Source organism: Aphis gossypii, chromosome X (assembly GCF_020184175.1).
Source record: "Aphis gossypii isolate Hap1 chromosome X, ASM2018417v2, whole genome shotgun sequence".
In the NCBI taxonomy this organism is placed as follows: Eukaryota; Metazoa; Arthropoda; class Insecta; order Hemiptera; family Aphididae; genus Aphis; species Aphis gossypii.
This window is the reverse complement of record NC_065533.1, coordinates 51,694,038-51,715,827: the sequence shown is the minus strand read 5'-3', so window position 1 is coordinate 51,715,827 and position 21,790 is coordinate 51,694,038. Positions and strand designations below refer to the sequence as shown.

General features: G+C 25.7%; 2 protein-coding genes across 2 annotated transcripts in view; one reads left to right on the top strand and one right to left on the bottom strand.

Moving 5' to 3' along the window:
* Positions 1-264: 264 nt before the first annotated feature.
* LOC114126326 (ropporin-1-like) lies at positions 265-5,460 on the bottom strand. Its single transcript, XM_027990242.2, has 4 exons — positions 5,067-5,460; positions 4,807-4,968; positions 3,785-3,932; positions 265-954 (listed from the first exon to the last, which is right to left on the bottom strand). The coding sequence occupies exons 1-4, from the start codon at positions 5,274-5,276 to the stop codon at positions 626-628; spliced, it is 849 nt and encodes a 282-aa protein (XP_027846043.2). The 5' UTR covers positions 5,277-5,460; the 3' UTR covers positions 265-625.
* Positions 5,461-9,175: 3,715 nt separating this feature from the next.
* Positions 9,176-21,790, top strand: part of LOC114126320 (dynein beta chain, ciliary) — a 70,964-nt gene continuing 58,349 nt past the window's right edge. The window contains exons 1-21 of the mRNA XM_050205551.1: positions 9,176-9,447; positions 9,639-9,858; positions 11,558-11,734; positions 14,499-14,695; positions 15,419-15,558; positions 15,667-15,819; positions 15,886-16,097; positions 16,158-16,255; positions 16,714-16,849; positions 16,958-17,242; positions 17,838-17,948; positions 18,020-18,174; positions 18,228-18,423; positions 18,491-18,627; positions 18,714-18,832; positions 19,174-19,369; positions 20,379-20,543; positions 20,820-21,042; positions 21,147-21,224; positions 21,291-21,476; positions 21,577-21,746. Coding sequence (XP_050061508.1) covers positions 9,679-9,858; positions 11,558-11,734; positions 14,499-14,695; positions 15,419-15,558; positions 15,667-15,819; positions 15,886-16,097; positions 16,158-16,255; positions 16,714-16,849; positions 16,958-17,242; positions 17,838-17,948; positions 18,020-18,174; positions 18,228-18,423; positions 18,491-18,627; positions 18,714-18,832; positions 19,174-19,369; positions 20,379-20,543; positions 20,820-21,042; positions 21,147-21,224; positions 21,291-21,476; positions 21,577-21,746 — 3,314 coding nt within the window. The 5' untranslated portion in view covers positions 9,176-9,447; positions 9,639-9,678. The remainder of the gene's footprint in view (positions 9,448-9,638; positions 9,859-11,557; positions 11,735-14,498; positions 14,696-15,418; positions 15,559-15,666; positions 15,820-15,885; positions 16,098-16,157; positions 16,256-16,713; positions 16,850-16,957; positions 17,243-17,837; positions 17,949-18,019; positions 18,175-18,227; positions 18,424-18,490; positions 18,628-18,713; positions 18,833-19,173; positions 19,370-20,378; positions 20,544-20,819; positions 21,043-21,146; positions 21,225-21,290; positions 21,477-21,576; positions 21,747-21,790) is intronic.

The window sequence follows — 21,790 nt, the reverse complement described above, 5'->3', positions numbered from 1 at the left end:
ATCATGCAAGCGTTATCATAAAATATGTCTATTTACTTGGTAATTAGTATAGTATTCAATGTGATTCTATTGAAAATATTATAACTGTATTAGGTACTTTGTGTTAACTGCAATTTTACGGATTCCACGCCGAGGTGGTGGGGGTAAAAAAGCTGGATTTAAATATTTTGGATCAACATTTGCATCGTTAGTCGACATTTAAATTATATCTATTATGAATATATTATAATACATGAATTCACATATTACTTATTATAATCGGGCTATAAGGTAATATCTTTATATTATGAACGAGTAGGTATACATAATCATTTTTGTTATTAAATAGTCTTGAAGCTTTATGGTCTATTTTTAGTTTGTTTAGATTTTTATATCTTACATGACTTATTTGTATACAATTTAGGCAATTTTTTATTTTGTATACTTAACTAATATAATAAGCATTTTGCGTATTGCTACGGCGTAAGTGATGCTAAATAAGTGCGCACCGGCCACGTTTATATTTGAATCCGAAACCCTCGCTAAGACCGATGACACGAGCTGGTAGCGGGTTATTCGCTAAATATAACGACGTTACGTAACGAAATTACTAAATGTATAGCAGTTACGACAATTAGGTCGTGGTTTAATTATTATTAATAGCGTCCAACTGAGGGCAACGATCGTTCTCAATGTCGAAATCGTACACGTAACCGCTGTTGTCAGCAGCGCATTTTCTGAAATATACGAACACCTTTTGCACCTGATCGTCGGTTACGGTCGGCCCGATACCCGGTACGTGGTATCCGGTCTTCAGTCTACCGTCTGTTGTTGTAGTTGCTGCTAGACGACGGGATAAAATCGATTCGAGTGATACACAAACGTCACTTTGCTTCAACTGGTTAACTTCGGTTGGCGGTGCTGGAGACACGTCCAAAGACTTGCTGGTTTGGACCACTGCAGGTTTGTCGCCGCCTGGAAAAACAAATGTGATGTGTAAAAATAATATCACTTAAACACGGTAAATTATACGCTTCAGATTACAGATACGCACCCTAAAGACACCGACCAACCCTTCTTCCACAGGCCCCCATTTTTTAGTTGTATTTCATATATTTCCAAAGGCTTAAAGTTCTCTAAACACAAACAAAGCTTGTATAGAAATGCCTTTGTTATACTATACGATGAACGTTCATAAAACTATATCGGTATGTTTATGATATCTACCCGAAAAGTCGATCAGAGAGTATTGTTATAAAAAAAGCAGGTAAGTGGGTACCACTCTGCTGTGCATTAGGTGCCATATGGATCATTATTATATATTATAGGAGTGTTAAATTTGAATCCAACGATAGGTATCATTGTATACGAAAAACGATTCTGAACGAAGATGATTATTGTCAGCCTAGGATATATCCTTTCGAATGGTTGGTGAAAAATGTGGTTTATATTTGAATGGCCTGAATACACCAGGATTTAAATTATTTCATAATTATTATAAGCTAAACTTATGGAAAATCTCGTATTGAATTTTAAACTCTTAGCTACAAACATTTTTATGAATTGTACCTACAAAACAATTTGAAAATATTCATGGTTTTGACGAATTTTTGTCAATATTTGAATTTCAAATGCTAATAAAAAAAATTGTGCCTATATACTCTTATAATTTTTTAATGACTATAAGAATAACTTATGTATAACTTTGTATTAAATTTTCAAGTATTTTGATTGGACAAAAAAATTTTATCGACACTTGAAAAAAAAATTTTTCAGAAAAATTGAAAATTTCAGTTGTCTGTAAATAGCTCAAAAAAAGTCAAAATATTTTGAAAATTAAATCATGCAGAGAAAATGCTAATCTAAATAACTGGTGAAATTTTCAAGTATCCACGAATTATACATTTTTGAATAATAACAAATATTTAAAGTCGTTTGATGATAAATCGTTATCTATATTTACGCTATTTCGTAAAAATTTAATATTCAAACGCACCTACAATTTTTCCTATAATGATGTTTCGAGTTTTCCCTATAGCTACTTGAAGGAAAACTTAGTGTTGCATTTTTAATCCTTAGTTATAAACACAACAAATTTTATGATTTTTTAACTTCAAAATTACTTGTAAGTTTTCGCGATTTCGACATATTTCGTACAAATTTGAACTATAAACGCTTATAAAAAAAATTGTGACTAACGATTTTTAATTTTTTTTTGGCTACAATAAGAAAAACTCAAAAGGAACCTTGTATTAAATTTTCAAGTTTTTTTTGTCATCCAAAATTTTTTTATTAATATTTCAAAAAAAAAATTCTCATAAAAATCGAAAATTTCAGTGGTTTATAAATAATTCAAAAAAATTCAAATTTTTTTTTAAAATTTAACTGTATATAGATAATACTAACATAAACATTTGGTGAAAATTTCAAGTATTTACAGTGATTAGTTTTTGAATTACAACCATATAAAAAAATCGATTTAGTCGAAAACTGGTTTCGCGTAAAAATTCTCGTTTTTCCGTCATTTTTTTTTTTGTTTTTCTCGATTTTTTTGAAAACTGTTGGAAAACGTTTACTTTTTTCCTCTATAATGCACCAAGATATTCACTTTGCCATCGGAAACTATACCCCCAAAGTTTGAAATTGAAGCATTATTTCGACTAGTTATGCTGTACACAGACACAAAAAAACACACATCATTGTAAAATCAATACATTCATCACTTCGTTCAGAATCTAAAATATTAAAGTACCTTCTCTGACGTTGAAATTTAGACACATTTATTTATTTGCGTTTCTTAGTACATTAGTAAATATTAGTAAATATGATCAAAACCTATTATGTTGAATATTATCTAAGTCAATTATAGTAGATGTTTATTTGTTAGTAAAAATTATTTACGTTATTTGACACGACCGTATAATATCAAGTACCTACATACATATCATATTATATAATAATATGTACCTACTATATGCCTTTCAAGTTTCAGATATTATTGAAAACAAAAATCAATATTTATTTACAGTGCTTTTTTAACCGTAGTGTTCTCTACAACAAACATATTGGCAGAATATTCAAACAATTTAGTTCACCTAGTTTTTCCTATCCAGTGAAGCTTCACATTATTATGCGTAGCAAAATATTTATAGGTACCCAATATAATAATAACTGTAAATCGTACCAACGTGACGTTTAGTTTTTGGGCGGTATGGTAGTAGGTACATATTATTAGGTATATGTATGATACCATAAGTCCATAAACTATTGCGCCTTACGTTTGGTTAGATTAGGATTATTTTGTTCGTAGGTAAGACCGATAACCGTTGTTGATAGATAAGTCATAAGATGTGTTGTCGTTGATTAATGTGAGCAGTGGGCACGTAAGTATAACATAACATAGAACTGAGCATTGAGCTACGTCAATACGGATGGATAGTGCTTACGTCATACACGTTCTTATCATACGTATAAATCTTATCAATGGATCCGTTGGATCCAAACAAAAGCTATTACAATGTAATAATATCGCTTAAAATTAACATTTTACACGTTGTTTAAGCAGAATTGTTTAGTTATTAAGGTTTATGTGTACTAATGCACTGTGCATAGTTAGTTTAATGAAAAATCGCTTAAATTGAAAGTTTAAACTAAAATTTTGTTTAAATTTTCTAAAAGTATATGTTTTTCATATAGTACGAAATATTTGTTTGGATCCAATTGGGACATTTGATAAGGATTTATAACATTTGTGACGTAACACTATCCGTCCGTATAACGTCACGTAGCATCTAATACGACCGACCTGTGTAAACGTCGTCCGGAAGTGAACAATCCAACTTCGCGAGGTATCCGTAGAGCTTGCAGGTGACGTCCACGTGCATGAAATAACCGTTGGCGGCCAAACACTTGCAGAATGCTTCGCAGCACAATAATACGGTTTCTTTTAGCGACTGAAATAAATAAATAAATTTAATCAAACACTGATGAATAGATACGTCACGATTTATTTTACGTATCTCAATACGTATGGCATTATTATTGTTACCTACAATAATATTTGTTTCTCATTTTTTTTTTCGATTAATATTTAATCAATTGGTAGATATATCGTATAACTTGAGTCTTAAGTATAATATGGTACATACCAATAGTTATATACTATTATATGTCTATATTAGATATGTAATTTCGTTATAAATATTCGTATAATTTATTGTCTAATTATTATTTTTATCGTAATTTATTACAAACAGTAAACAAAACATCACAGATAAAATATATCCATATAGATAATGATTAATGAGTAATAACTAATAAAGATATTATACTATTGTTTATCAATTATTTATAAACACTAATCAATGAAGAATAATACAGCTTTAAATAATGACATACTCTTTATATTACTGTAATACCATAAATACCTAAAATAATTTAGTTAATATTTTTTTCCGTGCATAATATAACTGTTTAAATAATGATTATTATGGTTATCTGTTTTTATTTATAATTATCGGACACAGGATAAAATTTTTTAATGTCTTGTAATTGATATTTATTATATAATATGCACGATTGCACGAATACGAATATGAACATTAATTAATTATTATTTATTATGAATCAGATCTTAGTTGATATTTGATAACGACTATTACCTATAATATTGATATTCGTAATTTATATTAGTAGGTCTTCTGAATTATTACCTAGTCAATAAGTCTATATTTTCTGTTTCCATCAAAATATTAATTAAATACAAAATATGTTTATAGATGTTATCGAGATTTGTTTTTAATTATTAAAAATATCAATTTATCTTACTTTTGTCCAATGTCCAAAAGTTATACCCAAAAATTCTACCATGTCCACTTGTTCCGCACGAAAATCTCCAATCGTATAAATTTGTTCTAATAGATTGAAATCGAGCGATAAGTCCGACCACACTTCTTCTATTCTTTCTTTAGTACCTATAGTGGTACCTAGCTGGAACAATTATTATGAACAAATAATTACATTAGTGATACTGAATATGTATCAGGTATTCAACTTAATATATACTATCTATATTGTCGATTACTTACTTGAAAAGCTAATATTCTGAATAGAGTTCGATGTTGTGTTTGTTTAGTGTTAATACTTTTTTTTGTAGTCAATGAAACGTATTGACTGTCTGCACTTTTGAAATACTCCGCAGACCAATTAACTATATCTTCAGGCTGAGATCGGATCGCAGCTTTCACGTATTTTTTTAATATCTCCGGTAAACTGTCGGGAACGATTATTGAATTCATATTTTTTTTCAAAATATTTGTGCAAATTATTATTATATTATAATCGAAATTATGTTTTGATAGTTAATATATTTGTGGTACAGTGTACAAATGTAAACTGTTTTTTTCTTTTATCAAGAACAGCCTATTATGTGAAACGCGATGTGTTACACTCACAGACATTTATATATTAATTTCATGTATACAATGAGTACGGTTTTGGTCTAGAAAGAATCCATGAATATTGAACACACTATTAGTTTTCCACCCGACCAGATGCCATATCGTCGTGTTATGACATTTGTTTCTATGGTTCTAGGACGGAATCGATTTTGTTGGAAGAAAAACACGAAAACTTTGGAAAAGTAAACACATCATAATATGGACTAATATGTATAACATGGACTGATTACTAAATATTCTTAATTTAAATATAATCACGTAGGTTAATTATAAGTATTAAATTTAATTTTATTAAATATTGGCCAAAGAAATGTATTGCATAGGTATTGTATACCAGTATACCTAATAATGAGTTTAACGTAATTGTGGTAGGTAGGTACTATTTATTTTGTTTATATGTTTAATACTTTAATATATAGTTTATACCAGCGGTTCCCAATTTTTTTAGTTGTGTGGACCACCAATTTTGTAAAAAAATCTTTGAGGCCCACTTATAGCACACGTATTCATATAATTATAGTATATATTATTATATTATATATATGAGATAAAACTACATTCAAATACGTTCGGTACTGTTAATTGTACACTTATTGTACAGTTCTACACTGTTGTTAATATTAATTAAATATAATTATAACCAGAAATATTATTAGGTATATATAACAAAAATATATAATAATATTATTTTAAATAGGTATGTATATAATGTTTAATATTATATGGTTCACGGCCCAGTGCCATGCTGCTCGTGGCGTATGGGTTGGGAACCGATGGTTTATAGAAATTTATACATATGTATTAATATTATATTATTTAAATACATGATTTTTTAAATTTTATATCTATTATAAATTTGAATGGATTAATCATTGAGTATTTTAATATAATATATTAAGGTATTATGGTAAAGCGAAGAATGTATTGTTATCTTAACAACCTAATCATGTTTTTTTTTTTAATAGTATAGTTTCTGAATGAAACGACGAATGTAGTGACATTTAAACACCAATTTAATTTAATTTTTTGATCATTTCAATTTTTAATAAAATTAATAACTTCCATCTTCCATGTAGGACGTAGGTATATCACTTTATAGTTTAAATTATTATTTTAACGGAGAAAAACAATTTTAATTATTTTTATATCGTTCAAAAATAGTACATGTATGGCTTGAAATTTGAAGTTTTAAAATATTTAGAAAAATAATAAACAAATATTGATATTTATTCCTTATTTATACTTCGAATAACAAATAAAAAAAAAAAAAACTGTATATATATATATTATATATATTTACATATGTAAAAATTAATGTATAACCTCACTTAAAAGTGTCATCACTGGGCGGCTACTTTTATTAAGCTTATTCATGTATTATAATTTTTATTTTAGCCAATACTCTTATTATACCCTTGAGGTACTGATTGTGTATATGTCGTAGGCATATTATAGTCAAATCAGGCATTTTACTTGAAATAGGCATTTAGTTAAATGTCGAGTCATTTTATTAAATTACTAGGCATTTGACTAAACCTCTAGGCGGATAGTGAAATTGCATAAAAATTAAATTCTTTGTTTATATGCCTAGGCATTTAGTAAAATGCCTGATTTGACTATATGCCTACGACATATATAACAATAAAAGAAAAAAAAGTTTCGAGTATACAATATTTAGGAGTCATTCTGCTACCATCTGGCCAACTAGATTAAATGTTTGCAAATGTTTGTGTCTTAATTTGGTGTTCTTTCGGCATTTAAGAAGTATGTATTTGACTCGGACAAGGGTTCATCAGCTGGGCATAGAAGTAGGTAGATTTTAATATTGTGCATTATTATAGATAATTATGTAAAAATTCTTGATAAAAATCAATACGATCATAATAATATGGTCTATCGTAGGCAAATTTCAGCCATAATATAAAAAAACTAAACTTTAAAATTAAGCTGTTGTTTTTTCAGTTTTAATTTAATATTTCTATAACAAAAATTAACAATTATTGGAAATATGTAGTCACAATTTTTTTTAATAGGCACTTAAATTTCAAATTTTGTTGATATTGATTAAAATTAATTTATGAATTTAATAAACTATTTTATACATAATATATAGATTGACGGATGTTTTTACAATTAAAATCATTCGGTTGGGTGGGTATAAAATTTGAATTTAATTAATTTCAATACTATTACCTACTTATTTTATTATTATAATTTATAACTGTAGTAACTGTTAAAATATTTGGTATTTTTGTCTTATGTTATTATTATTATTTAATATTATTATTAATGGTGTGGTACCATTACGATTACAATTTTAATTACTTAAATGTAATTGTTTTGAAACCAATACTTATTAGTATTGATTAGTACTAGCTAGTACTTGTTTTTCTTGTAAAATATATATTATTTTTAATGATATAATTATTATTAAATATTAACCAACGAGCAAAAATAATTAATTATAACCTACTTTAAAAAATCACACGGCGTATGTTTAAGACCCATAACATTTTTTCATACAAAATTTATTCCTTACAATAATAATGAGATTATTTTTAAAGGTATTATATTTTCGAAAAGTTTTAAAAAATATTTTTCCATACAATTTAAATAAGTAACAAAATAATATTTTTTAAAAAATATTGTTAATTTGTTATTAAGTTTGAAATAGACCATTATGACTTAAATAGTGATTTTATAAGCACATTAAAAATGTATATAAAATGTTATTAATTAATATTATTATCATTTTAATTAAATAACAAACTTATTAGACGACTTCACATAAGTTATAAGTTGTACCAACATAAAACTCATGAACAACTAAAATAGATAGACACGATCTGGGCTTTATCCCGTTTATGTAGAAATAAAATCAATTTTTATTGAAAGCAGATATTTTTATTAGATTGTATATATGGTTACGATATGTACTATATCTATACATTATATACAATCGTAAAAAAAAAATTAAGACTGAGAGCAAGCATAATCCGTCCTTAGATGTAAAAACTACAATAATCCAAAAGCATACAAATGTTAATAGTCTTACGTTTGAGAAGTATTCACACTATAGAATTCGTGAAGTCATTAATTTTTAATTAATTACACATTTCAAGTACCTATTTACTTGTTTAATGTCTATATGAAATTGAAAAAATATTAAAAATATTAGTAAGTATAAAAATTTAAATGGAAAAAAGTAGGCTATAGCCTATAGCATGTTTAAAATGTTTTGCTGTAGATGGGTAGAGTGAAGTACATTATTTGTAACGAGTTTACTATGACAATAAAATAAACAATCCGTTTATTTTATATTTTTCATATTATATATTTTTTTAAACGTAAAAAACTTTTACATAGTAAAGAATTATATTACAATCGCGTGACTAAACTAGTCATGTTTTTTTTTTCAGATTCATTTATACAAATCAGGGGTTAACAATTTTTTCAGAATCAAATGGTTTTTTGTAGGTTCCTACATGATGTCTGGAAATTTAGAGTTAAGAATATTAAAAATCTTAATTAAAAAAAATTAAAATATTGTTATTTATAAATCAATTTTTCAAAAATGTTTATTCCAAAGAAGATACTTAAAATGTGATAACTTCTAGTAAAAGATCAATATCAGCTTTATAAATAATACAATTTCTTTATACAAATAATACTTATGTTTTTATTTATTCTATATGTATTACATTGAATAGAATTTTACTTAACCAATATATTTAAACCTAAACGTTCGTGATTTAAACTTTAAGAAAATGTTGGGAAGCATTTGTCACGCATACGACATTTAAGACACGATACTCCAATAAATTACTGCATATAATATTGTCTCGTGCTTAAGTTTACTGTGACATTTTGTTCATCCACCAAAACGGTTCACTAGCAACAATGTACGATAATAAGCAAGTCTTTTCGTTCCTATATAATGTTAAATATTATGTACGCAGATACATCATATTAATATAGTATTATTATCAGCTAGTACACTCTTAATCAGGTAATTATGATACTTTTATGGTAATAAATATTGACACTAATTTGTTATTGAGTCTTTTTGAGTAAATATTGAGATATTTTAATGTTAGATAGGTTGAGAAATAATACATTTGTTTGTACCAAATAATTATGAAATCAAAATAAAACATTGTAATCTAAAATAATATCATTTTTAATAACATTATTATGCAGGATTTTATCAATAAACATTTAAAGCTAGTTTTTAGACAAAATGTCTGAAGGAAATGACAATCCACAAGATCCACGACCTGAGTTTTTTGGAAACTATATAATAAAAGCTCTGAAAGTTAAGTCTGAAAAATGGTTCAGATTAATGGTGACAGAAGAACAGGGTTCAAAGGTCTACAACTTCTTGGATAATCCAGAATGTATTGTTTTGATTATATTTCAGGTACCGCAATTAAACCATACGTTAATACATTTAAATTTTCATCATACTGTTTAAATTTAAATAAAAGACATATTTCTTTTAGTTATGCAACAAATATTTTGAATAATAAACTTTTAAATTAAAAAAATAAAAATACTTATTTATAAGTATTAAGTGTACCTATGTCCTATATGCATAGGTATTCGTGAGACTCGGCTAGTGTTTAAATTTAAGATGTTTTTCAAATTTTAAACGTCCATAATAAAAATATGATTCAAGAATTTTTTTTTAGTATATAAAGGGAGTATATTTCATTTACATTGTTTTAGTCGGTGGTGTACTTATTATTATAAATTTTAATAAATTCAATTGAACGACAAATTTTGGTAGGTATAGTAGGTACCTATCTAATATTTATTGGTATCTATAGATTAAACTTTTTATATGGTACATGGCTATTTTATATTTATTAGATAATGTGATAAAATTAATAAAAAAAAATAATAAGTTTTGAATATTATTATACCTACTCGAAAGAAAAGGTTGTTAAATTTGTTTAAATATAATTGCACGTCTTAAAAGTACTTAAATAAATAATTGGTGAAAATGTATTACGGAAAAATGATCAAAATTAATTTCATTCTAATCTTTTTAAAAACATATAAACGATAGATTTAATTCTATTGTTCCGCTAATTTTGATCATTTTCTTTACACTTAAATAAGTATAATAGCTATATTATAGCTGCTATAATACAAAACAATAGTGAAATCCTAAATAGATCATAATGTATTATTATGTATAGGAACAAATTTTATTATAAAAAATATCTATCGGGTACTCGAATACGACCTATTTTCATTGCATGATAAAGTAACTAATTATAATTTGGAACGTCTGATACTTTGATCTTCTATAAAATAAATAATAAATGAAAAAAAAATTATAGAAAAAGTAAAAACACATAAATATTATGAAATACCATTTACCAATAACATTTTATTTGATTATATATAATCTAAAATAGTGTATTCACAATTTATTTGTACGAATATCAATTAATTTACAATTATATTATCATTTAAACTTCAACGTTTAGAATTTAAAATTGTCTTATATTATTATTTTTTATTTTAATTTACTTATAGTGTTATGTTGTGTCACATTAAGATAATAAATACTTAGATAAAACTAAAAGAAAAATATAGCTATATGAAAACAATGATATATTTTTTACTTCATTCGAAGTATAATATTAAAAAAAATATATTCTGTATTTTAATATTTCAAATTTTATAAAGTTTAAACAAACATTGAATGTAATTATAAAAATGTTGAATAATAATTTTTAAAACATTGAAAAAAATATAAATGATGGTTTACCTTGTATTAATATGCAAATGTTCTAATTTTAAACTGCAAATTGTTTTTGTAAGATCATGTATTTTTTAATTATTAAAGTATATTTATTTTATAAACATTTATTAATAATTATTAAAAATCTTTTAAACAAAATATTTAATTAAATAATCGTTAAAATGGTTTAATTCCACATTTATAAAATATAACATATAAATAAATAGATCCATAATGAATAAATTAGTATTTTGTAAGAAAATATGTTTTTTTATCTTGTTAAATCAATTTATTTTTAAATGCTATATTATGCTAACTATAATACGTATCAGTAATAATATTAAAACTAAATAAATATTTTTAGAATATGGCTGCACAATTATTTGCAATGGATAGTTTTCCAGTTCCTTTAAAAACTAAAGCAATTTATTTTGTGAAAATTGCTAAGGTCGTTGTGCCTAAAGACAATCCAAGTTCAGTTCTTATAATTGGTGATATGGCGAGTAAGCCTATTGAACAATTGGCAACTATTGTAGATGACGTAAGTATACAGTTACTTTTATTTTTTTATTTTGTGTTTAACATATAAAATGAGAAATTTACACTTGTATTGATTAAAACAATTGTTATATAAAAAAAAGTTAAAATAAATATGAAATATATTTATAGAATTTAAATTTGCTCTTATTCGTTAAATATATATAGTTACCCTGTATAGTATGTATGTTTTTTGCTTAAATAATTACTTATGAGCTGTTATTTTTATAAATAGTTCATATACCTATTATACTGAAGATGAAAAAAAGGCATTGTTGTAAAATCTCATATATATATCTTAATTTGTATGTCCTATACAATCGTTTATAAAATTAAAAATAACAATTGCTGAAGCTTCACCTTTTTTGCAATTCATTACAAACGATTGCAACACGTCACGTACCTATAGCAAAAGATTTATAAATTTATTAAAAAAAGCGAAATGATTGCGGAAGCATTTTGTATCTAAATTGAATTAGAAGCGAAATTTCAAAATTAATTACCAATTATATTTCATAATTACTAATGCATTTTTATAAACATAAAAGAATAAACTTGTAAATCACTGTAAAAAAATAACTATAATATAGTGTTTAAGATTTAATCAAATAGGTATAATATTTAATTATTAAATAAATATTTAATAATGATAAAATCATATCTTAAACATGACTGACCCATTATTTAAAAAAAGAAAACCTATGTTTAAATAGACACATAAAAATATGTTATTTATAGCTAATACCTATTATGCGTACTATAAATAATGATAAATCATTGTTTATTTTACTCGTATTATAATTATTCTAAATTAAATATTTTATTACTATTATTTTTACTCCGGGGACAATTCAAAATCATGTACTTAATAATATGATGTTATTATCTCAAAAGCCAATTTTTTGACTTGTGTCATTAATCATTATACTATTATAGTCGCCGAGGTGCGTGTCTAAGTTTCGATCGTGCACAAAATAATACCTATACCTACAAACTAAAATCAGAGGTATGAGGTATCAGAATGATGGCTTATTATAATAATTCATGAAAATTATCCTTTATAACACAATAATTAATAGTAGGTATTCTAAATAATATTATACCGATGTTATTCAAACGTATCGAATAATAATTTAAATGCATTCATATTATATAATATTGTTATCAAAATATGTTATGCATAATGTGATGTTATTCAACTCAATCAGAAAATTATTTTAGGTCCTTCTTTAATAATAGGTAAGTCACGTACATATACCACTCATAATATTACATTATTATAAGATGGTCTTTAATTTTATTATCTCAGCTTTGTTGATCGTTCTGATGTTATATTGTAGTTCTGTTTACTCGGTTCGTGTCATACGTAGTTTTTATATTTTATACTCGTTGCACGACCACAAAATATTTATACAACGTCGAAAAAAAAATACAGCGTTGGAGAGCTCTGTGTGTGACGTACTTCGAACGAAATATTATAAATTATAATATCTACAATCTACGTTGCTTACAAAGTACGGTTATGGCCTTGTGTGTGCACGTAGGTTTTAGGCCTTTTAGCTGTATAATACTGCTGGTTATTATTGCAATAATATAGCTGTAGTACCTAAATACCTACATAGAAAACCTATTCATCAAATGCACGTATATAGCGTATTATATTTTGTGTACTTAGTGATAGGTAAAAAATACGTATTATTACTGATTATTTTAATATGGTTGATATTGATCGATTATTTTTGGTTTAATTTGCTGATCAATGTTAAAATATAATGTTATGTAGATCCACAGTAGTCAATAGTGTCATAACCCTTGGTAATTTCTTCGATCAGTTGAAATATATTAAGATGTAATGTACCTATCTTTAGTTAAATAGGTAGTTAACATTCAATATTGTATAGAGTATAGACTATAGACTGTAGTGTAACTGTATTTAACTGAACATTTAAATGAATAACATTTTATGTAATGTACTTATAACTTTGAAATTTAGGGTGTATATAGTATATAATGAAAAATAGCGCATCAGTCGTAGAGATAGTGATTGAGTTAAAAAAAAAAAATACAGACATGAATAGATTTTTTGGTAACCATAAATTGTGTTTTTAGGCTCAATTTTAACCATATTAGGTATAATATTGCTATTTAATTTAATTTTGTACGTGTAATAACCCGTATAGGATTTCCAAGTGATAACTATGTTATATGATAATATAACATAATATTTCCGTGGTTTATGATAGAAGTAACTACCTATTTAATTCTTCATGTGGTTTTTTATTTTTATAAAAATATATTAAATAACAAGAGTAATGTAAGGTGATCTCAACGAATCGTTTTTAGAAAAAAAAAAACTAAAAATGCACACTTGGTAAAATTATAAAAAAATAGTTTGTTGTAAAATATTTGTACAGTATGATATTCAATTTTTATCTAAAGAATATATTAAGATTTTTAAATAAATATATAAATCATATTTTTACACTTTTAAAAATAGTATAAACTTAGAATTGAACTATGATGTATATATTTTTCTTACATTTTTTGCATAAGAAAAAGATTAAAATTTTAAAGCATAAATAAAATAAAAATTACATACCTAATATGATAAATATGATTATCTATTTAAGTATCGTTTCGGCTTTAGTAAAATTTTAAATATTAAAAAAAAATTATCATTGTAAAAATATTATTTAACATATTATTTTGTTACTATAAATTTTTACTATGGTGTATTCATTTTGTAATGGGTATTAATGTACTTTTAGATCTTTGTTCCGTTGCTTGCAAATCCGGAAAACCATAAAAATTGGGCAACTGTTGTTTCATTAGACGTTAAAGAACACGTACATAGTCTAAAAAGTACTGTTTACCAAGTTAAAGGTCAAATAAATGGACAAACTATTTTACCAATGCCGGTTGGCGTGGAACGTTTGGATAGTATTGAAAAAATAGTTAAGGAAAGGTAAGGGTGGTATGGCATATTATATAATTAATAAAATATAATTTGAAATTTTTAGATTATTTATTTTAATGAATTATATTTACATAACACCTAATATTTTAATAACAGATGAAACAGATATATTATGTACCTACATTAAACTAAATGACCCATTATTTTACATGTATTAGTTTTTTTAAAACTTTGTGGCCTTATGCCTCAGTCTATATTATTATTATTATTAAACATGGATTTTAAAAAGGTACTTTGTTTAAGAATACAGCCTATAACTATTTTACTGGCGTTAATGTTTTATACATTTTAGATAAATAATAATGTTTATTTTATTTTTAAACGAACTGTGGTCGTGGAGCGTTTATTTTAAACTAACTTTAAAAAAGTAATTTGTTGTATTAAATTTCTAGAGCTATATTCAGTATGACTGTATGTTTGTATGGAATTTTTAATTTTTATAGGGCTCAAAATTATTTTATAGATTCTTTAATATACGTATATACAAATAAAAAAACACTAATTAATTATTTTCATGTTATTTAAACCGAGCTATCTAACATAATTTAAAATATGTATTTATAGATACATTTTTAAAAACAAACATCTAATAAGGACTAATATAGTTGTATAAGTAATAAGACTAATGGTTTTGTAAATTTTTATCTGATCAAAAAAATGCAAAAAATGATTTGTCACTGAGTAATGAGTTATGATGTTATATTTTTCAAGTGATGGAAAAATAGTCGATCTACACTTTAAATCGGCTGTTGAAGGTGTTATTATAAAATGGGCAACTCAAATAACTGAAGTGTTAAGTGCAGATTCTGTGTCGGCATTTAAGAGTAATCAACACTTAACTCCTTGGGCTGGTAATATTAAAATTAATAATGTGTAAAATACAATTTAGTTTTTTAAATATATTCATTATAGAGAGTACATTATATTTAAGTATTATCATTTTTGAAATTTCGTTACAGAGGTGGCATTCTGGAATAATCGGGTACACAATTTAGAATATATTTTTGAACAATTAAGAGATCAACGGATAATGAAAATGACTACTATCGTTCAGCTAACCAACAGTGCTTATTATCCATGTTTGAAGAATATTTATGCAAATGTTATTTCTGGTAGTCTTTATTGTATTTATAATTTATTCATAACACTAAATGTGATTGTTTTCTTCTGATATGCAGCACTGGAAGAGGCTAATGACATCGTTCGCTATTTGAAGCCGTTACAAAAGCATTTTAAATTATTAGAAGAAACTGATTTCGGCGACATAGCTGTATGCTTAAGTCCACTGATGCATGTCGTTTGCTTAGTGTGGTCAAATTCTCGATTTTACTGTAGTTCCGGCAAGATTATTGTTCTTTTAAAGCAAATATGTAATTTATTGATCACACAGGTTAGCATAAAAATTTATATCGAAACATAATTTTCCATAAATCATGTTCTTTATCCATAGGCAGTTCGATATTTGGATCCAACATCAATATTTCAAAGTGATATTCATGAAACAAAATTGAGAGTCCGCCATTGTATATTTATTTTTGAAAAGTTTAGGTAACACTATTTTAATTTTTACATTAACCATAAAATCATTTATTAATAATTGGGAACTGTAGCTTTAAAAACTAAACCTAAAAATACGATTCATGATATATGAATTTTGTCTTATATTTTAAGTTTAATTATTCTATGGAAATATTATGAATCATATGAATCAAAAATTATGAGATCAAACAGAATAAATACAATCAGCCTACATCAAATGTTATAATATATTATAATTTATAACATATCTATAATTCATTTTTTAATATTTCACATACTTCGTAAAAGAAGTTATTAAAGAATAATGAATTAAATATTGTTATTCCATGATTATCAAAAAAACCAAATGTCTACAAAACAAAATACGTTCTGTGTCAAAAAGATTTACTGTTATTAATATTTGTAATATCTTGGTGTATAATTGCCAATAAATAAACATGAAATCTTTATAATAAATTATGTTTAAGGAATATATTCAACGATTATCGTAAAAAATTACCGTCATATTTCGAAAATGAAGAAACTGCACTTTTGTGGACTTTCCATCCAAACATAATTTTCAACCGTACAGATTTGTTTATTCGAAGATTACAGATAATTGAAGTACGTTTAATATTTATATATTACTTAATTACTAATATATTTTACATATGCGAGTAGGTAAATTGCATGTTATAATGATTATTTATAAACGCTTATTTTATTCGATAGTGGTTTTTTGATACGGTTGTGGAATTTACAAAACTGGAAAGGATCGAATTTAGCGGACTTAAAGGTCGAATACTCAGTACTCGTATAACTGAAATATATTCAGATTTCAATGAGCAGTTCTCATTGTTTTCTAGTAAAGCATACGATGTTCTTGAACCAGAAGACGAGCGCTTCGAAGTAGATTATGAACAATTTAAAGAGAGTATCAAGGACTTAGACCATCGCTTAGCATTTACGCTTAGTCAAGCGTTTGAAGATAGTCATAATTTAGACAGTGTTTTCAAGGTCAGTATTTTTGGTATAAAATGCAATGCATAAAAATATATAATTATATGTAAATGTCAAATTATACAGCTGTTTAGGTTATCATACTAAATTATAACGCGCGCGAAATTCCCCCTCCCAACACACTTCCTTATACTCCACGAATTTCAAACTTATTCAAAAATATTTGTAATTAATTTGTTATTTAAGATTAAATAATATTTGTTTATTTTAATCGCAAATATTCAGCACTTAAAAATAAATAATACGTTAATACACAATAGTTTAACTCAAGTTTGAACCAATTCATAAATATATGAGTGTACTTATTGAATTGACAACATTATGTAAAAAAAAGCACATAATACTGTCAAGGTTTATTATTAAAATTTGAAAGTGACGGTTTTGGTAGAACAAAGCTATAATATTTGTATACTGCCTTGTCTGCCTTACCTATAATATAGACATAATATTTAATTGTACGAAAACTGTAATGTATAGTTATTATTTTTAAACATATTGTATGAATATTTGTAAATTATAAGACAAAATAAGTATAATATTTAACGATATAATGTCAGTTATGAACTTATGAACATAAATTATTATTTTATAGTTAATTGAAATTGTGGGTGTCGTAATGGATCGGTCTGGTATGAAAGATATGTTTACAAGTAGCTATGGTAAAATTTTGAACATGTTGTCTAACGAAGTTGCAATTTGTAAAGTTAGTATATAGACGTGCTTATAAAATGTTGATTATATCATATAATTATCATACTTATGATTTTTCTATAGAATTTATTTGAGAGCCAACTAATTGCTATTAGAAATAAAGGGTCAGTAAATGTTGATAAGCTTATGCCTCCAATTGCTGGTACCTTGAAATGGTCAAAAACTCTTAAAGCTAGAGTTGAGCATCCAATACAATGTTTCAAAAATCTAGATCATCCGTAATATATTATTTTACTTGTCCTTAATTCAAATTAATTACATACATTTTTAGAATCGTTCAATCTAAAAAGGCCCAATCAATTATAAAAGAAGTAGATGAAATGGTTGCTTCCTTAAATAAACTTGAAACGGATTTAATAGATAATTGGAAAGTTACTGTATCAAAAAGATGCGAAGAGCTATTGAAGTTGCCATTATTTGACCGTAGATCCAAGTGTAATGAGTTACAACTCAATTTTCATCCAGAGGTGAATAAAATATATTTTCTATTATTCAATATTTAACGACTAATAATAATAATATAAATATTTTTAGTTGGTTGCTATATTAAGAGAAGTTCATTATTTTCGCTCATATGAACTGAATGATATACCTATTGAAGCATTACAATTTCATGAACGTGAAGATACGTATAGAATATATTGCATTAATCTTAATAACACAAAAGAATGGTATGCTAGTTATTATTTAGTTTAGGTTTTATTATTATTATTATATATACCTACTAATAGTAACACGAATTGTACATTAATATTAGTTACAATAAATTGAGAAACAATAGTCGAGAAATTGAGTTTCAATTGGTTCAAGAAGAGATTCAACAAATCGATGAATTAGTTAAAAAAGGCGAATATTCATTAAATTGGAATTCCGAAGGTATATAATGCTCATCTAAATATATATATATAAAGGAGGTGGCTAACTTGCAAATCTCGTCAAAGCCAGATGTGGCTCGCGTCTTATTTATAAAATCAAAATTTTCTTATTATTGTTATGAATTAAAATTTTTTTTGTAAATATTTATAAAAAAGTACCAAATTATATAAAATGTATTTATAAACATTTTGGCTCTTGGAATAATTGCATTTCTTCACGTAGCTCGCGAACACGTTCATGTTGGCTACCCCTGATGTATAAGTATTAATATATACAAAAAAATATTACCAAAATATTACATAACGTAAGACATTTTTCATTAAAATAAAAATGTTACCTAGGTCTTAACGAGTACATTGGAAGTGTTCAGGATCTTGTATATAAATTATACCGTAGGGTACAAAAAACACAAGAAAATATTAAACGGATGCGATCGGCAATATCCTCGTGGGCCAGACTGCCAGTATTATGTCGAAAAGATAATAAGAAAGACACTCTATTGGCAATGGACGATCGCGTCGAACGATTTTCCAAAAGGTAATATTGCAATATTATTATATAGGTACGCATTACAATATAATAAAAATATATTATACAGTTATAGGTAGCTACATAATAGTTTATTTGTTAACATTTCTTAATTCTTGAATAACATAAATACAATAACATCTTTAAAAATTAGGTACATAAGTATGTACGTAATATACGAATGCTTAATATTTTATTTCCCTATAATAATCTCTATATGTTATACACTTTATTATTTTGTGGCTTGTACCTAGTAATAATATTCAGATAATTTTATCCGTTTGTGTTTTGAAGTAGGATATACCGAATTGTAATTTAGATATAAAAAAATATGACTAAATACTATATGAGTATAATATATTGAAAAATATACTCACGTAAATATGGTGAAATATGTGCAACAATAAATGTTAAGAGATAAATAAACATTAATGAAACTCATCCGATAGTTTTTTTTTTATCGTGTTGTAATATAAAATAAAAATAAATAGATTATTTTTTTTAGATAACACATTTTATTGAATTTTTTATTCACCTTCGATTAATCTTCAGATTTATAGTTTACTGAATACCAGAATACGTATTCTGTAAAATTTAAATAAATTTGATTACGAATGACTCGGCCATCAGAAAATAGTTTATCAACACCGCGTTTTTATTGCAAGTAATTAATTAAGTAATCACAACTGAAGAAATTCAAAATACAATAATTCAGTTTATTACTTAAGAGTAGGTATATAAAATATGTAAAGCAAACGCACTAATAACAAAATTATACTTTGCACGTTTATATATAGGCATTAATAATAATATGTAAAGCAAAATAATTTTTTTTAATGATATCAATTCAATTTGAAATATCAATATTTCAAACCTTTATTATGATACACATTGTATGAATATCCAAATTCAACATTTAAAGATACGGTCTTTATTAATAACTATTCGTAAACAGCAATTATATATTATATTTAGCAACTCATCACTAATTACTAACTATATAATTTCTACCGCGTAGACGAAAAGAAATTGAGAAAGCTGCCACGGAAATCCATAAGCTCCTCAAAGAAAATTGCGTATTATTTGGCATGCAAGACCAAATAAATGTCAAGCAATGGCAAAATTATATGGCTTTCGTAGATTCCATTGTAGCGGATGCTTTGTTGAACGCTATAGGATGCAGGTGACTGTTTAATTATATAATATTATGTATATTGTATATTGTATGCATATTTAATATTTATATGTATATTGTATATACGAGTATATTTTATTTAAATTAATATCAAAAAGATTTTTGGGATTCGCTCAGAAAAACTATCATGGGCCTTAGATGCCAACAATATATATACCTATTTATATATATATATATATATAATAAAAAACGATTCATTGTTAATAAGATAATATTGTACATTGACGTAGAAATATTGTATTTTTGATAATCTGATATTTTCAGCTTATGTTATATAGCAGAAAATATGATACCAGGAGTATCGAATGCACCATTATTTGAGGCTTGTCTCGAGTTACACGAACCGGATTTGGTGTTTACTCCTTCTTTAGATTCGAACACCGAAGGTAATTTTTGTTCTATTATTCAGAGGATAATCGAAGAAATAATTGAACTTTCTAAGCTGATGCCGCGGATATGTGACAAGAATAATACTCGTGATTACTTTGTAAGTCAGATATATACAATTTAGAATTTGAATTTGATTATACTATCATATAAATATTGATATTTAAAAAAATATTAAGAAAATGTTTTACTCACACACATTAGGAAGAAATGAATGTCAATCCTGACATTTGTGATATGAAAGATGATATTATGAATACAGTAACTCGAGTAATAAGAGAGGTAATCGACATTTATTCTTATAAGCAGATAAAATAGTCTGGCAACTATTAATAAGATTGGTTTTAGGCAAACGATTATTGTGTCAATTTTGAAAACTATTCATACTTATGGTTGGATGATCGAGAACTTTATATGCAACACTTTTTACGATATGGGCATCCGCTTTCAATCGAAGAATATGAAAATATGTCACTTGATGATACTTATTCCCCACCTATTGTGAATCCCACAATGGATCAATTTAAGGAACAAGTATAATTATTAGATTAATTAAAAGTTTTATTCCATACCAATTAATCTTAAATCATATACAAATATTGCTACGTATTACATATTTAACATTCGTTGTTAGATTGACAATTTTGAAAGTCTTTATTGTGAAATAGAACAGTTAAAATCTGTTCAAGTATTCGATTCATGGTTTCAAGTAGATATGAGACCTTTTAAACAAGCATTATTGAACACTGTATGCAAATGGAGTCATATGTTTAAACAACATTTGATGGATACTGTAACAAATAGGTGAAACGTGTTTTGTATAAATCGAAAATTTAGTGTAGTATTTT

Bases quoted from the DNA above. Each gene is read 5' to 3' on its own strand.
- LOC114126326 (XM_027990242.2), bottom strand. From the start codon at position 5,276: ATGAATTCAATAATCGTTCCCGACAGTTTACCGGAGATATTAAAAAAA. The intron at 4,969-5,066 runs GTAAGTAATCGA...TAATTGTTCCAG, and splicing joins TCAGAATATTAGCTTTTCAA to CTAGGTACCACTATAGGTAC. The intron at 955-3,784 runs GTCGGTCGTATT...TTGTTTTTCCAG, and splicing joins TCCGGACGACGTTTACACAG to GCGGCGACAAACCTGCAGTG.